Source organism: Aedes albopictus, chromosome 3 (genome assembly GCF_035046485.1).
Source record: "Aedes albopictus strain Foshan chromosome 3, AalbF5, whole genome shotgun sequence".
Lineage (NCBI taxonomy): Eukaryota > Metazoa > Arthropoda > Insecta > Diptera > Culicidae > Aedes > Aedes albopictus.
The window spans coordinates 287181352-287199716 of record NC_085138.1 but is presented as its reverse complement, the minus strand read 5'-3'; the positions used below and the strand labels follow the sequence as shown (position 1 = coordinate 287199716).

Below are 18365 nucleotides of genomic sequence, written 5' to 3'. Positions count from 1 at the left end.
ACTTAACGATATGGGAGATATGGATGGAGGACAGCACTTACAATTATTGCTGATGTGATCGGTCGGTGGTTATTATATTTGCATTGGGACTTAGCACCATTTCGTCAAACGTACATGCTCGTCAATTGTCATCCACTTGGATAATTGGCTATCAATGCTTTTCAGGTATGTGTTTAGTGGGCTGGCTTATTGTGTGAAGTCATTAGCAAACGATTGACATAATCGGTATTACCTGTGCGTGTAGGCATATTTTCGTAACTCTTACTTTCAATTGGATTTGTCACGGCTAATATGGATGGTCTTTACGAGTGTTTATTCGGCATAATTTCCATACTGGATATCAATTATCTTCTCTGATTCGGTAATCCGTTTGGGGTGGGGATGCTCAACGTGAGGTATATTTTTCTGCTAGATCAACTAGTGATTCATTTGTACAGTGGAGCTGTCACTATGGGTTTATGTAAATATCATGAAATACTGTTAAAATTGTAGTACTTTTTGTGGTGTACGTACATCGTTTATCCTATTTAGTAACAGTTCAAAATGTAAATCATTTTTGGTATTAAAGGTCTAGTACGGTTTTCGTTTTTCAAAAACGGGTCTTCCATGGGATGATTGCTTAACTTACTACATTATTTAACATTATAAACATATTGATAAAGGTTAATTTACAATTCTTATCATTAAACTATTCGACACTCTACTGTTAATGAAAGTTTACGCAATGAGCTAAAGAGCATTTCGCCTTTTCACTGAATTTGATCGGTAGCCGTATACTGTCCTTTGTAGCCTTAGATTCGTGATGTTGTACAAATTTAGTTTGATATAGAAATTCTTTGGGTTGAAGTCCAGAACCATTTCTCGGAAGTACGTAAGCACCTAAAATGGAAAATAATTATGTTAGATAAAAATAATTCTTCAAGCAGTAGCCAGTTTGATTCCTTAGAATCATCATACAACAATGTGTATCTGTAGATGTTGTCCGGAAGAGCAATTCGATTGATCTACCGCCTCAGAGTGGTAAGTATTATAAAACGGCTAGGCGTGCTTGCATATCGCGCCAAAGTTCTCGGATGAGAAATCAATCAAATGAATAATCAACAAATATCAATCTTAAAACAGAGGCGGAAGGAATAACAGCCAAGTCATCTAGTTACTATATAGAATCATTTTTCATAGCTGAGAGCTGCACATAAAAGCCTTAAGAGCGATGAAAACAACTCTCGATGATTCTTCGAGGATATCAGTTTTGCTACGAAGACGGACGTATTTATTGTTTACTCTGATACAGAGCTCCTTCTACTAACCTTCGATGAATTGAACTGAGTGAAAGTAATGCTTTCGCCTTCACCTGCTGTGAACTTCTCCACCACTGTCACGTTCTGTGGCTCACTGAATGGACCTACTGATTTGTACATCACCTTAAGGATTTCGTCACCTAGATGAATAAAAAAGAAAATAAAAAAATACATTAATTAAATTGTGACCAACGATTATGATATTTCGATTAGTTCGTGAAAAATCGACAAAAAATATGTTGCAGCAGCCATAATTCATTCCGGAGATGTAACCCTCTCTAATCATAAATGCAATATGGAAAACTTATTATTACTCAAAATTTTCGCCGCCTCGTAATTTTGACAATATTAATGATAAACGTTGTAAACGTAAAGATTAAAATTAAGAGATAAATTATTCAAATAAAACCTGATAAAGATATTGTTCAATAAATCAGGCCAAACATGTCTAAAGGTCCAATCTGCAGAAGAGAGGCTCTCTTTGGTTTCCCTCTCTTTCGTTAATATCTCAGCTGTTTATTTGTATTATGATTGTCTCCTTGCATTGAACGATGGTCAAAACAATCGTCTTTTGATTTGTACTGCAAACATAGTTGAAAAGTGTACCATTACATTGCAATAATTGAAAGAGAAAGTGAACAAAGAGAGCCTCTCAAATACAGATAGGACCTATTGAAATGTTTGGCCTGAAATGACAATTTAGACGTATGTAACAATTGGGTTTTTAAATTAAGAAAAATGTATTAACCCTCTAATACCCAAATTTTTGATTTTGATCTAAATATCAATTTTCGTCATCTAAAATCGATTTAAACATGTTTTGGAAGATGATTCTTTTTAATTCTCGATTTCGTGAATTTCAGTTTTTGATTTTTCTAATTTTTATTTTTGAACATCCCCGAAGTTTTATATTTTTCCTGGAAGCCTATTTGGGTTACGGATTTTTTGAGATGAAAACATTTTGAGATATTATGATTGTTGTTGAAATATTTTTATTTTAAATTTTTTTCATAGAAATTTTTATTTTCCGTGTAATTTTAAGGGAAATAATTTTAGAGTGTATTTGATTCCCTTAAACTATAAAACTAGGATAGAATGATTTGGGAAAAATTTAAAATATGTTAATTGCAGTGATTAAATGCAAAATAAACAATGACTTCTAGAAGGTGACTAAAACATCAATTTTTCAATGATTTTTAAAAAATGTAAATACGCTTTAAAATACACCAAAAACCATTTTGAGATATACAAAACAGTCCTAAATATCAGCCAAAAATATAAAAATTTTGATTTTCCACGAAACAAAAATTACAAAAATGCTCAAACTATACCCCGTCTAAAGGCGGTATTGGGTATTAGAGGGTTAATTTTTTGATTTTATACGAAAGAGCACCTTTTTCTGAGCCGCTATGATTTTTTTCAGATTTTTAAAACATCACTTTGGTACCTTAAATGAATTTCAAAGAGATTTTCCAAAACCACTTTTTGACAGCTGGGCAACTGTTTGACAGCTCTGCCCAGTACAAAATGCGACGAGGGGTGATTCGACAAATCGCTCCCATACAAACTTCAAACTGTTTTTTAAATAGGTTCCCGAGCACCAAAATTTATGGAAATTTGGATTTCGGCTCAGTTTGGCATGGAGATTCAGAATATGGGATTATCTCAACATCGCTAAAGAAGCCAATTGTAAACCACTTGCTAGGATATTATGCGTACCCACAAAAACTGAAAAATAGGAAATAAAAATAAAAATGTTGAAATGAAATTTATCGGATAATCTTAAAATTGAGGACAGACTTGTTAGAATCCCAAAATGGCTGCAACAAGAGCCAATTTTGGCACCTACTCAGGGGCCGTCCATATACCACGTGGACAGAAAATTCATGGTTTTTGACCCCCTCCCCCCTCCCCGTGGACAAGCGTGGACATTTCTTTGACCCCTACCACCCTCCCCCAATGTCCACGTGGACAACCGAAAAAATATGTTTTAATATTATATTACTAAAATAAATGGAAAAAGTGATTTTCTAGAAGTTTTTTTTAATATTGTAAGGAACCATAAACGCCACACAACCATAAACGCAGTCAGCAACGCTTTATCGAATTGCATAAGAGAAGGCGCATCTGTACGTTTGAATTCGCCGTTTAATTTGCCAAAAAATATCCTCTCACCGACATGAGCTCATGCCGTATTTGTTCGAGTGGAATCAGCCCCGACAAGCGAATAACGTGTAGCGGATCCTGTGGTATATCCTTCCACCACTCTTGTGTGGGTTTGACGAAAACTCAACTTTCATCCTGGACGGCGAACGTCGGGTTCTACTGGTTCTGTTCCTCATGCCGCTTGAACTTTGATCCTGCTGTACACGATCGTGAAAAGGTAATCTTCAAAGCTCTACGTGAGCTCCTGATACGAACCGACTCCATGGACACCCGTTTAGGAAACTATGGAGAAAGCTTGCGAAAGATGAACAAGGCACTCTACGACTCTCAGCAACGGACCCCACCGGCCAATCTCTCGCTTGACTATACAACTTTCCATCAGACCATCGACATGATGACCCTGGACGACACAGTCTCTGACGTCCCTATGAATCGCTCCAGGTCTTGCGATGACACCTCCTTTTTTGAAGTCCTCGACGAGATTAATGCTACGGTTAGTCAAGCTCCCGAGAAGTTTGTCGTCGGAGGTAACAAGCGAGTCCAGATCGTGACTAACCCAATGCCATCCACATCGAAGTCCACCAACAAACGTGATCGCGCCTCCACTCCTGCTGTTCCATCGCAAAAAAATGAGCAAGTACTAAGCAAGTCTGATTCCATTTCGGTAGACACCGACCAGAGCTCCAGCCGCGAACGTGAAAATGTGCCACGTAGACCCTCTGCTGGTCCGTTAAGCGTTGCCCGGATTGGAGCAGTTGACGAAGACTCGACTGATTTCTATGTCACTCCTTTTACTCCTGATCAAAAGGAGGAGGATGTGTTAACGTACCTTCAGGATATCACGAACGTCAATCCGGCTACTGTCAAAGTAGTCAAACTTGTTCCTCGAGGAAAAACACTGAACGACTTAACTTTCGTATCGTTCAAAGTTACCATTAACAAGTCTATCTCTAATGTAATTGGCGACCCCTGGTACTGGCCAGATGGAGTGACTGTACGAATCTTCGACCACACCCCAAAAAACAACCCACCCCCGATTACGCCGGCCAGGTTATAGAGTTGCTCCATTCGACCAGCCATTTAGTAACTCCACGCTTTCATGAGTTCAATTGTACTTTCTTCAACCGGACTTCTCCAGGACGCATACAAAAAAGCATATTGGATGTCCCCGACCACCTCGACTCAGCTGCCGTATTAGTTGATTCCTGCTTTCAAAGTCGTCCTGGCATCTCAGCCGTCGCAGGAACGGAAGGGGGCATCCAAAATGCCTTCTCAGGCAAGTACAACTCTGTTTTTGAACATTCGCTTCTGTAGTGTGCTCAACAATACATCATGTACCGATTTTGAACTGAAACAAGCAACCAATAATGTTGCTACAGACGCTGTGGATATTGATATTTTTGAAGTAACCGACTCGATGATCGTACGCGCTACAGTTAAGTTAAAAAGTTCCTATAAACCTGGTCCGGATGGTATCCCTGCGGTAATCTACAAGAAGTGTGCCGAGTGCCTTCTCGCGCCGTTACGATTTATTTTCAACCTATCTTTGAGGCAACGTAAGTTTCCAGAGGTTTGGAAAAGCTCCATCATGTTTCCAGTATTTAAAAAAGGATCGAAAAGGGACATCTCCAATATACCACATCGTCCATATACCACGTGGACAGCTTGGAGGGGGGAGGGGGTTCGTGAAAAGTCCACGCTTGTCCATGGAGAGGGGGGTGGGGGTTCGTCAAATGTCCACGTGGACAACATTGACATAAGAATTAAGAAACAAGAATATGCAAACGAAACAAATCCGCATTATTGATGAGATTCTCGTCAATAGCAGTTCTTTCATACATTTTATTTTATTATACATTGTATTTTAGTTGAAAGGTACTTCTTCAAGACAAAAAAATCATTATTGATTCACAGACTAATTTGTTTTAAATTATCAGAATTTCTAATTACTTAGTATTCTTCATCCAGGAATATTGTGGAGATTTAGAATAGAGTTAGATCATGCAAATGTTGGTGTTCCAGTCAAAAAATTTTCATTGAAGTTCTGTATGGATTTTTTGAAGTTTAATTTATTTTTTTTAAACAATAGTTTAAAAATAGCGAAGCTTCAAAATATTTAGGGATCTGCAGGCTTATCTTTAAAACTTTTTTTGAAGCTTCCTTAAAAACTTAAGATGTTTCTTTGGATATTAAAGTCTAAACCTCAGCAATACAGTTTAGTTGCTGCAAATCTTGCTTTGTAAGAATCAAAAAAAATATTATCCTATCTCAACAGAAATCTAAAAAAAAATACCTTATCTTAACAAAACAATCAGACAATCATAGATTGAACAAACATTTTTAAAAACACCATCTTCGCAGGTTGCACAAACTGAACAAACATTAGGCGATAGACATCACACAAGACCCACCCTGTGGAAAATTTTCCGTTTGGCGTAAAAATTTCACTGACTGGAACGGGAATCGAACCCACACTCTCACAAACGTTAGGCTCAATTAAAAACAATGGGGTAGGTGCTTATTATGTGCTACTTGTTTATATTCCATATGAAACTATAGAATATTTATATTTTATAAAGTTTTAAATTATATATTACAATATTTAAAAAAAACTTCTAAAAAATCACTTTTTCCATTTATTTTAGTTATATAATAGGGGTACTCACTAAACAGATTAAATTGCTGCGTAAGCCATGATTTTCTGCTCATTTGAAATGTTTCATGATTTTGCGAATGAAATAATCAAAGATTGCCTTGATGATCGCGTCGTTTAATCAGTTTAATCAGTTTACGCTGTTAAGTGAATCCCCCTAATACATATTAAAACATATTTTTTCGGTTGTCCACGTGGGCATTGGGGGAGGGGGGTAGGGGTCAAAGAAATGTCCACGCTTGTCCACGGGGAGGGGGGAGGGGGTCAAAACCATGAATTTTCTGTCCACGTGATATATGGACGGCCCCTAATTCCCTTTGTCATTCCATTCGGGGCTTCGGGAAAGGGCTTGAGAGGGTTGAATGGGGCTTAGTTAGCTTTGAGGTGAATTTTAGGAAGTTTTTGAACGTTTCTGTGCACTTGAGCGGCTTTAAATGGAGCTTCAGCATAACTTTTGAGAGACTTCAAGGCGTTTCAGGTAGTTTCCGGTGTGTTCACGTATTTGAGCGGGGTTTCCCGAGCAGAAGAGAACAGCTACTGAATAACATATCAAGGTATTAATGTTAAATACTTTCATATCTTGATATGCCGTTCATTAGGTGGACATAAGAGGCAAAATAACAAAAACGAATATCATAATTTTGTATGAGTTACACCTAGAAAATAACAAGTATTATTATTTCAATAATGAATGCATACCTAAATTTTGAGTGCTATATTTTTTATCCAAAAGGTATAAAATAACAAAGTAAATAATAACATTTTTTGTTATTAAGTTGCCCATTTATTCGATAGCACCATGATGTAAAAGCAAAACACATTCTTCAGTTATTTCACTGCTAAACCAACAAACACCACATCAATATCAAAATCTGCTCAAATATCTCCAATTGTTATTGTGGTTTCTCATAACACTTTGAAGAATAATATAATAATAACGATTATAGGTATTAGAGCACAGGCTGTTCTTTGCATGGTATTTGTAAGGTATTCCCTTCTGCTCGGGTTAAGGTGCATCGGGAAGCTTTTAGTTTGTTCTAGGGTGATTCATTAGAGCTCCTGGGTATCAGGTCAGTAGTTGAAATAACGTAGGTTCATACGTTTTTTTTTCGATCTAAGAGATTTTTGATTATCTGCGACATACCTCGCATCTAGAATATTCTGATACAATTTCTTGAACAATGACTCTGGAATGTCATCAGAAATTTTTCTTTCTTTTAAAAATAAGCTGTACAAATCATTCAGCTAAGCTGCCCATGCCCGTCCTTGAACTCGTTCGAACTAATGACCCATTCGCCCTAATGAAACGTTCGGTCTGACGTACTTCAGCCTAATGACACGGCACCTTCTAAATATTTCAACCGTCGAAATTCATAATTTGAGATCGATTCATTGCAATTTGACAGCCTCTCGAACGTACCGTAGTTTCATACAAAAACTGTAATTTTTATTCACTGCTATGTCAATGTCCCGTGCTTTAATAGAGACCCGAACAGAGGAAAATATCAAAATAATAACAACGGAATCACAAAACCTGTTTTTATATCTCGGTTTGTTATTATTAACTTATTAAGTCATCACCGTTCCATAACATGTTCTGTTGGGCAGTCTTATTTTGTTATGATCGTGCTCTTGGTATATTTTCTTTAAATTACATTTCAATAACATGTTTTGTTGTAGCACAAGTTCAGTTATAATTGTGTCATTGAGACTGTACAAATATTTGATCATTAATATTACAACATAACTAGCTTTGCAATCAAAACTACACCATTCGAGATTTCCTGTGAACAACGGCATTCCGTGAGGAACTGTAACAGAAAATATTATTTTGTCATCAGTTCCTCTGGCATTACGTTTTAACTGTGACAGAGCCAACTTATCAGCCTTTTGTTTTATAAGCATTTAGCCATTTTATGACACATTTTGGATCAACTGGTGGAATTCAAGGACGAACAACACATTTTCGACAAAAATGTAAAAAAAATAAGTCATCAAGAAGAAGAACTCCATTGATTATTTTAAGACATTTTATTTTTATTGATTTCATTGCATCGAGCCCACTTAGATTCATTTGGTTAAATGTGTCAATCAATGAGGTAATAATGTAAATTAATCTTATGAACAATGAACCACCTAATAAAGGGCTTCAAAACGTCGGTAGTTTTTCATCTTAAGTTGTTTGGAAAATAAACGAAAACTATTGTTTCTCTCTGTTTTCGATAAATAAATCGCTTGCGACAACAATAGCGTCCCAATTATGAATGAAACATTTCACAATAGATCATATTGTTGCGTATCCCATTGAATTCATATGGGACTTTGGAGGAGTTCCTATCCGCAACAGAAAAAAAAACAAATTTTGTTTTCAGATTGTTATCAATAACTTAATCATATCAAAATTTGTTATTGAAATATTCTGAAAATTCTCTGTTATTAAGTTGTTTTTGAAACTAACAAAACATGTTATTGAACAGGTCTTCCAGGAACATTTTTTTGTTATAATTTTTGTTATTTTGCCGCTTATGACAGACAAGTTTATAACAGGATATGTTATGTAAATAACATGAAAATAACTCTTTCCGTTACTCAGTTATTTTTCCAAAATAACACATTTTATTATGCTGCTGCTATTCCCTTCTGCTCGGGGATAAGTGACATTTCAACTCACGAACACTAGCGCAAATTTTTCCTCACACAAAATGCACGCCGATTGAAAGGCTATTCAGATTGCATATGCAAATATTACCCAATCGAATTGGGTAAAACGGGTAAATAATGATAAAACTAACGTCCGGGGCAAGAGTGCAAATATTTTCCTCGCAGTTTCACAACTACATCTACAAAAAAGGCACGCATACATTTGAACGTGATTACCTCTATAAACGCATGAACTGTGATAGTTGCTTTGAAGATTTTGTTCGTAGATATGTAAAGATCATCTTTATGTAATTTGAGTTGTGAAAAAGCTACATGAAAAAGAGTTATCCCTCGATATTTTTAAAAAAATCTTGTATTTGATTCAAAATTGTGCTTGAGCTTGAGCTTGATTGACCGCCCACAGTTGCTACTCCAGTATTGCCAGATCAGCTACACTCACACAAGGAACCAATGAGATAGATGTTTGGGACTAACAGGCATCTTCAGTGTGTGAGCGTTGGTGGTCTTGTATTTTTAGGCGACAATGGCGCCTGCTGCGTCAGGTTGCAGGTCAATGGGGAAGGGGAGGGAAGTGATGATTGCAATCGCTTGCCCACATCAGGCCGTTGAATCCTCTGCGCCTGCACAAGGTCATGCGGATGTTTGTTGTGTTGGTGGGAAATGTTTATTTTTGGCACATGGATCATGCATTGGTGCAAGGGTGCCAGGCGTAAAGCGATAGATTGTGTGAAGATTACTGTGAAGCGGCACAGTTCGCTTGGTTGTATAACTTGTAGGCGTTATATGATAGATTGGCACTGTGCTGTGATAAAAGTTGGAAGGAAGGGAAACGGCTTTTTTCATTCCGTTTCTGGTTCTAGCGATCGCTACGAACATACGAATATACATGAGATGTATATGTAGAGTGAGAGAGAAAGATACAAAGTAGGAGGAAAGGGACGAGCCAGTGGTTGAACCCAGGACCTTCTGCATATGAATCAGAAGCGGTAGCCACTAGACCACCAAGCTCGTCTTCTTGTATTTGATTCAAAACTATAGTAGGATGCGTGCGCCAGCGATGTGTGATTTTCATATGGTTTCGAGGGTTTTAAGTAAGAGATTTTGGCTGGCATTTTTCAGCAACGCACCAATATACGCCGAACTCCAGGGATGTTTGGATGGGTTTGAAAGATATTTAATTTCAGATATTTCGGGTTTTTTTTTGAGAGCTTCGGAAAGTTTCAAGGGGTTCCTGGAGGTTTAGCAGGTTTCTAGGAGTGTCAGGGTGATTTTAAAGGAATTTCAAGACATAGGGGACCAGGAAAGTATAAGATAAACTTCCAGATAAGCCAGGGGAAGTTTGAGGGGATTTTAAGTTGTTTCATGGGGTCCCATAGTTTTAAATTTAAATTTCATAAATGGATTCTACGAAAATAAAGGTTTGAATTGGACTTTTTTCTGCTAAGCAAGTGCATGTATGTAGCAATTACATTTTTAAACAGTTGACTTGAATCATGTTAAGCCACTTTGATTCCCTTGAAAGATCCTTGCCCAAATACAATTTTTGTACATTTCGGAAATATCGTTGTCCTATTATTACTCACATCTCGTCAAATCATAACACTCGAACAAACCAGCAAATTGTAACTGGTTAAGTAAATCATTCCAATACCTTGCTATCTCATATAAACAAACGTGGTTCACTTTTGAAGTTCTAATAATCATCTGTTTGGGTAACGAAGGCATTTGAAACAGGGCTTTTATGACGTTACAACAACTTCAAATTTCCAGATAGCTTCACCATATGGCCAAACGGCGATTAGAATGTTTCGAACGGCGAATGAACGCTGATCCAGAACTTCAAGACAGCTTCCAACGGCAAATCAGCGAATATGGGATGGGATACATACATACATCTAGCTACATCTGAAGAACTGGAGCCAGCGACTCTGGCAAGAGTGTGATATCTGCCACTAGGAGCAGTACACAACTCCAATAAACCGGGCAAGATAAGTCTCGTCTGGGACGCTGCGGCGACGAGCAAAGAAGTTTCCTTCAATAGTATGCTCTTAAAGGGCCCTGACCTTCTGACAACGTTGTTGCAAGTGCTATTCGGCTTCCGAATCTGTGGTGATCTTCTATCTTCTATAGGGTATGTGTGCCATCAGTAATCTCACGCTCCCATATTCATCCTATTCGAAAACAAGCGATTACGGCACCGATTGATTCCGTTCTTTTTGTTTTCATGGGTGCTCACTTCTAACAAAAAAAAAAAAAAAATACAAAAATAAGAAACAAAACAAACAACGCTTCAATCCTTTGTTTTTCGTAGGATAAAAATGGAAGCCACATGCTTAATAAGGGAACCGATACCCTATACATAAATAAAAATGGGATGGTGTTTGTATGCCACGAATAGGTTCGGGAACGGGTCAACGGATCTTCACCATTCTTTCAGTGTTTTTTTCGTGCAGGGCTCCGACGTGTTCGTACGAAAAATAATTGGGAAAATCGACCGGAAACGGAACGAAAACAAAAAACAGAGCTGCACGTCAAAAAACACAGTAGACAGGCACGACGACGTTTGCCGGGACTGCTAGTTTGAAATAAATGTTTGACCAGTTTCGAAATTTGCCCGAGGATACACAGTCACAGTGATCCTGGTATCGCAAGGATCCCACGCAGCCCGTCCAAGCGTCCAAGTTTTCCTCATGGATGTAGCGGGTCCACATGTTCACCATGAACGCTGAGGAGCACAGAATGACCTTCCCTAGAGCAACTTCGGCGATCGTGTTGAAGCACTACGTCGATGAATATTTTGACAGGGAGGAAGAAGCCATCGAAGTCGCGCTGGAAGTGAAGCAAGTTCACGCAAACGGAGGTTTTACTATCAGAAACTGACTCTCTAGTGCGGCTGCCGTTCTTCGACGGATCGGGGACCCTTGGCTTGCAGAATACGAAGCGAGTTCTGGGGATGCCTTGGATCCCAAGCGATGATCAGATTATGTTTGGAGGATATAGACAACCAAGGACGATGAAGTTTCGACAGAAATTCAAGCAAAATGGCAACGCTGGGTCGCTGAGTTTGCAGAGCTGCAACTCCACATATTTACCGATGCGAACGAGGACACGTATGCCGGCATGGTATATGTATCTAATGTGCCCTCGTGATGGCTAAGGCGAAGTTGGAGCTACTAAAGGCTCTATCTATCCCACGATTGAAACTCCAAGGTGCTCTGTTATGTGCCAGAATGCTGCGGACCATTATCGAATCCCATTCGTTGCCAATAGATCAACGGCACTCGTGGACTGAATATTACCAACCTAAAATCGAAACTTCTTGATGATGCATCTTCAACAGCGTTGCAGTGATTACCGACTCGAAGTGATCAAGACTTTAAAATATCCGAACTCGTGTTGCAAGATCTTTATCCTATTCCGTACAAATTGGGACAACCTTATGTCGCATTGGGTGGATTGTCGCAACAAATGCAGGTAGCAACATTGTCATTATTGTTGCGCGATGGTTGAATTTTGATTCAATGCGCTCAATCGACCTCTTGAGGTAGCATCACAGGTGCTGTGGTAAACAAATGTATTTTTGAACAATTACAACAATGTCGCACTACAAATCAATATTGGAAGTACAGGTCGGAGTCGATTATCCGGAGTCGGGTTCTGACACCACCCTAAATAATATCTCGCAAACGGAATGCTGTAAGAAGCTGAAATTTTGACTGACCAATAAACAAAGTTGGCTTGACAAAATGTCAAAATTTCAGCTTTATAGATTATTCCGTTCTCCAAATATACATTTCAGAAGCAGCCGAACCCGACTCAAGATAATCGAGTCCGACCTGTATAACATATTGTAGTGGATCACTACAAATGCGTAATAAAATGAAACATCACATATGGACAAATATACAACACAGAACTGGAATTTTGCCCTTTTACCGTATTGGAAAATATTTTCCGAACACAGAATGACAAGGTTTCAAAATTGTTGCTGGTCCATCAGCCAATCCTGCAATCGTGTTCTATCTGGCAGGTTACCTTTTCGTTGGCAGAGTTACTTGCTTTCATAGCTTGAGTTTGGTCCAGGAATTTCAAATCCTAATGGGTAGTACGCAGATCGCCAGAAATTTTTTGGCCTATCTCGATGCGTGGAAAATTCAGGCAAGGAATTGCTCAAGAAATGAGAAAGCGTTGCTTTATTCCGGATCCTAGTACGGAGCTGAAACGAAACGTCAAATCAAATGGGGCTTGCTGTGTTAAATTTCTTGACCATTCCGAAAATTACTTGAGCGATTCTGTTTGAAGTGCATACCTTGCATAAGGATGTATCTTAATTCGGCTTTTAATATGAACGTCTAAGCTTTGATGCCCTTGCTAAAACACGGTTCACATGTCTTTTAGTGAATCATTGTTCGAAATAACCTGATTGTAGACCATCAAAGGGAGACAGATGAGATCTCATGATGCTCTGTTACGCCAGAGCACTGCAAATGATAATTTAATTTGGGACAATACTGATTAGTTAAAATAGGACATGTAACACAAAAATAAAACTTGTAATAACGGTTAAAATATGTGAAAGATCTCGTTTATATTTCAGTGTATAGCTATCAGATCTGTAGTTTACTTTTTTGGATGAGTATAATGAAAGATCGAATTTCTTGTAAACTTGAAAGCGAATTTACCTTGCATATGCACCAACTAATCATCCTGTGATCCTAGGTTTGATTAATTTGTTAAAAATAGTTTCGGCATTTCAGCGCTAATTACGTCCTTGTTAAGCCACTGAAATGGAGAGCACAGACGAACAGACCTTTCACTTGGAGCAAATAGCGTTTGAAATAATTGTCACGAGAACATAATTGCTCGATGTCAATCCAACAGCCAATCAATGCCAATGTTTCGCAAACCCCTAACTAGATGGTGATAGGGATCAAGCGTCAAACAGGAGCAAACATTATGTGAGCGCCAGATAGTTGATCATTTTGCCTGTCCCGATCATTTTCTCTGCCCTGTATAGCTCCTGTGGGCTTCGTGGCCACAGGGCCCTGGTAAGTCGTCTGGCCGTTTCGTAAACCTCGGAGTGTGGGTTCTATTCCCGCTCCAGTCGATGAAAACTTTTCGTCAATCGAAAAGTTCTCCACTGGACCACTGGATGTTTCAAAACGATATCAACTTTGTTATAAAAACTTTCCACTTTCAACTAAACTTTCACGCACGTTCAGCAACTTTGCAGTCTCAAATTGCAGAGACACATAATTTTACAGGAATTTCTTCGATCTTAAATGACCGGCAAGTCATCAACTTTTTGAAAGAGGGTGGCCTGTACTACGAGATATAAGAAGTGCCAAACCGCTGGCGGGACCGGTGGGCACCTCGGACCTCTCGGACTTCCCGGGATCCGAGTGGTAAGGCCCACCCATCAACCAACTCCAACTCCAAGACTTCAGGGCTACAACGACCCTCAAGGTCGGACTCAGTAGCGGAAGGAGTTAGAACGACCCTCAAGGTCGGATTCAGCAGCGGAAGGATTTTCAAACACACAAATAGCCACATCGACCCTCAAGGTCGGACATCTGTAGCGGTAGGAGAAAAAATCAGCGGGCTACTCTCTGCAACCGTCGGGGCGCCGTCCAACCGGAAGCTGGTCGGGGACCGGCATGGACGGGTCGACCTCGGCGTTGTGGTGAGGAAACGCCGACACAGCGAATCCGCCGGTAGTCGGGGCGCCTCCAACCGGAAGCCGGCAGGGGACCGGCTTGGATGGACCGACCTCGGCGCCGGCTGGACAACTGAATCAGCAGGAACGACAACCAACATTACACCACAACGACCCTCCTGGTGGGCACCTCGGACCTCTCGGGCTTTCCCGGGATCCGAGCGGTAAGGCCTACCCCCAAGCCACAGACCAATCCACGGACCAACGCGTAGCTCCTTGAACCACCAACCCCCTCCCCCGGTGAGCGGCGGGCCTCACGGGCCCACACCACCGGTAGACCGTAGACCACAGAAGACAGCAGCAAAAACAAATGAAATGTAATTACTTTAACTACTCTTTGGTGGCCCCCTCTGGGCCTCATACACTCACAATATTTGACAGCTTTTGTATTTTTTTTTCCAGTTGAGCCATTCTGGCTCACCTTTCCCAAGAAAGAGACGAACCAGCCAAGGGCTGAAAGTCTCTCAAATAAAGATAAATCAATCAATCAATTCGATCTTAAATGAAATGGACCTTCTATTAAAAAGACACGGGTACGTTCAGTGTTTCCAGTGATCTGTTTGCTCTTTGAAGTAAGCACGACAGACAACGGACTAGCATGCGACGCCAATGGCACAACCGAAATTTTTTCCTGACAGCTGCGGCGGGATGCGAACCGAAGTAAGATGCGACTTAATGCTTGGTGACACTAGCCGCATGACCACGAAGTCACAGTTTGGGATGCGATAAAACACGTGGTTCACTCGTGAAGGATAGCGTTGATACAAAAAACCGTATGTATGAACTGTTGCTACATTTATTGCAAAATAAATTTCAGAATATGTTTACCATTTTAAAATTAAATCCGTAAAATGCGCTTGTTGAATTGGAATATTAGTGCATGTGTTCGAAGATATAATAACAAAATACATACCATCTTTCCTGCTCCCAAGTCCATGGCCAATCCAAAATCCTTCCTCTTCGTAGTCTACATCGTCCACCTCATTCAAATCCGACTGTACAGCTTGCAGACAGATAAGGGCACAAGCCGTGCCCATCAGCAGCATAAAGTTATCACGCATTTTCACGTACACACTTTTCACAGTTGCAATCAAAATCCACTATCTTCTTAAACATCCCTTCGTACGTTTCTTATGAATCTTCGGAATTTTCCACACTGAATTGCATTACATAAGCCACATGGTACTCTGCCAAAAATACAATCATCTGCTTGGAAACCGGTTCACCAGCAATCACAAAATGCACGGGTGTAGGATTAGCCCGCAACTCCCATCACCAAAACACCACTTTCCTGATCGAGTCCCGATGATATTTATCACATCCACTGCGTTTACGACCCCAACGCCGACTGTTTGGCGGTTTCCGAACGATCGCGAAGTTATGCGTCTCTGCAGATTTTGCCGCGACTTGCGTTGCTCTGCGTCACCACACCACTCCACACCAGGAAAGCAGGTTTGTTTTCGTTTGCCCGCTGAAGTCTCTCCTTCTATGTAATACTACTGCATTATAACGACGACGACACACTGACTGCGCGAGGCAGCCGGTTTAGGTCAAGCACCAATCTTCACAGCATCCCCCACCTCGCGACGGACCTTAGCCGGCACACGGAGATTTGCATTAAGTTGCTACTTAGTTGCCCTAATCGTACGATTTTGAACTTGTCCGACACACGCTTCGCCAATAACTGGCGGATATAAAATATTCAAATAAGTGTGAAGGATCTGAAGCTTCGCGCGTTCGCGCACTGCCGGATAACATATCGGTCCTCATCAGCGATCGACGTAAATCAAAGCGGTCCCCACCAAACCCTACCTGAAACCCAATGTCTCATAGTTGTATAATGTGTAACCAATCACACCGCGCCCGCAAAGTGCGTCGTCATCGCCATCAGCATCGGTATACATTGGTCGGAAACTATATGGCCAAAAATTAGGAGCATAAAATTGTGATTTTAGCTCCTTGATACGTAATTATGATCACAATTTATATGATTTTTCATAAGTCAAACTAACTATTTTTTCAATATTTCAGACATAACGTTTATGAGGGCAACTGCAGAAAAACAAAGATAGATAAAATCGAATTATTTGTTCTTCAGATGCAAGGAGCCTTATCAATCTTCAATATGAACACCTTTTTGAAACTGTCTTTTAACAGATTCCCGAGAGAAAATTCAGACATAACACTTCAGAATTGCTGTACAATTCTGGGAATTTCTTTCTACTGTATTCTATTTGTATGTTTTTTTTATTCTTTAACCACTTCAAAAATTTACAGTTCTTTTGTCCACTAGGGCACTGCGTGAGCGATTCCAATTGGCGGCTGCTCTTACACTTTGTACAGCGCGCCTTAATGCATTCTCTTCTAATTCTTCTATATCGAACTGGTTGCCGTTGCGCTGCTGTCACCTTTCTACCCTGTCCATTGGTAGAATGATGAGCACGAGTATGTTGATGTGTGGCTTTTGTTCCTTCTCCAGTCCGATTGGGGGTCCATTATGAGTTGTCGTTAGCCGATATCCAAGTTTCCGGGTCCGTTAGAGCATATGCTCAGATGAGGGTCAGGTGTCAGCTGCTCTCGGGAATAAGAGCAACTAACGGAAAATTGTGCCGGGGCTGGGATCGAACCCATGACCATGACCATGCTTATGAAGTGAAGTGTTATCCCTGGGAAAAATCCTTTTGTGTTTTTGTAAAATTTTGTAAATCGAAATGAAAAAAAAAAATCAGGCCTAATTCATAATTAAATGCATTATCGAAAAAATAATTAAAATAGTATTGGAAAACATCCGGAGAAACCCCTGGCGATGTTTTAGCAGTATATATTATAGTGAGTGCTTGAATTATCCATGTATAAGTTTCTGAAGGTGTCCTTATCACCTGGTGGTTGGAATTGGGTGAGATATTGAGGTATTATGTATGTAATACATTTATTTGTTCAACATCATTAAGACAAGACATAATCAACAATAGTACGCCTCAATACTCGGTTTGTGGCTGCCGCTCTCCATCCTCGGTCGCGCCCAATGCTCGTCAAGTCACGCTCCACCTGGTCGCCCATCGTGCTCTCTGCGTTCCACGCCTTCTTGTGCCAACCGGATCAGTTGCAAACACCAGCTTTGCAGGGCTGTTGTCCAGCATTCTTGCAACATGTCCTGCCCACCGTATCCTTCCGGCCTTAGCCACCTTCTGGATGCTGGGTTCGCCGTAAAGTGCAGCGAGCTCGTGGTTCATCCTTCTTCGCCACACACCGTGCTCCTGCATACCGCCGAAGATCGTCCTTAGCACGCGTCGCTCAAAAACTCCGAGTGCTTGCAGGTCCTCCTCGAGCATGGTCCATGTCTCGTGCCCGTAGAGGAACACCGGTCTTATTAGCGTTTTGTACATGGTGCATTTGGTGCGTGGATGAATCTTTTTCGACCGCAGTTTCTTCTGGAGCCCGTAGTGGGCCCGACTTCCGCTGATGATTCACCATTCACCACCAGTCCAACCTTTGCTGCTTCACGTTTCAGGCGGATGTACAGCTCTGCCACCGTTCCAAATGTTCTAGCGATAATGTCCATGTCGTCCGCAAAACACACAAATTGACCGGATTTTGTGAAAATCGTTCGCCGGCTGTTGAGCCCGGCTCGTCGCATCACACCTTCCAGAGCGATGTTGAAGAGTAGGCATGAGAGTCCGTCACCTTGTCGCAGCCCCGGCGAGATACGAATGAACTGCATAGTTCACCCGAAACCCTTACGCAGTTTTGTACACCGTCCATCGTAGCTTTAATCAGTCTAGTCAGCTTCCCAGGAAAGCCGTTTTCGTCCATGATTCTCCATAGCTCTGCGCGGTCGATACTGTCGTATGCCGCTTTGAAGTCGATGAAC

At 40.5% G+C, this 18365-nt stretch overlaps 1 protein-coding gene across 1 annotated transcript; it reads right to left on the bottom strand.

Annotated features, from left to right (window-relative positions):
- Window positions 1-287: 287 nt before the first annotated feature.
- LOC115259344 (uncharacterized) lies at window positions 288-16384 on the bottom strand. Its single transcript, XM_029859874.2, has 3 exons — window positions 15408-16384; window positions 1308-1438; window positions 288-879 (listed from the first exon to the last, which is right to left on the bottom strand). Exons 1-3 carry the CDS (start codon window positions 15553-15555, stop codon window positions 730-732), a joined length of 429 nt encoding a protein of 142 aa, XP_029715734.2. The 5' UTR covers window positions 15556-16384; the 3' UTR covers window positions 288-729.
- Window positions 16385-18365: the final 1981 nt, after the last annotated feature.

What these genes read in the sequence shown, in the direction of transcription:
- LOC115259344 (XM_029859874.2), bottom strand. Translation starts at nt 15,555, where the DNA reads ATGCGTGATAACTTTATGCTGCTGATGGGCACGGCTTGTGCCCTTATC. An exon ending in ACTTGGGAGCAGGAAAGATG is followed by an intron (nt 1,439 to 15,407) that starts GTATGTATTTTG and finishes TTATTCATCTAG; the next exon opens with GTGACGAAATCCTTAAGGTG. An exon ending in CTCAGTTCAATTCATCGAAG is followed by an intron (nt 880 to 1,307) that starts GTTAGTAGAAGG and finishes TTTCCATTTTAG; the next exon opens with GTGCTTACGTACTTCCGAGA.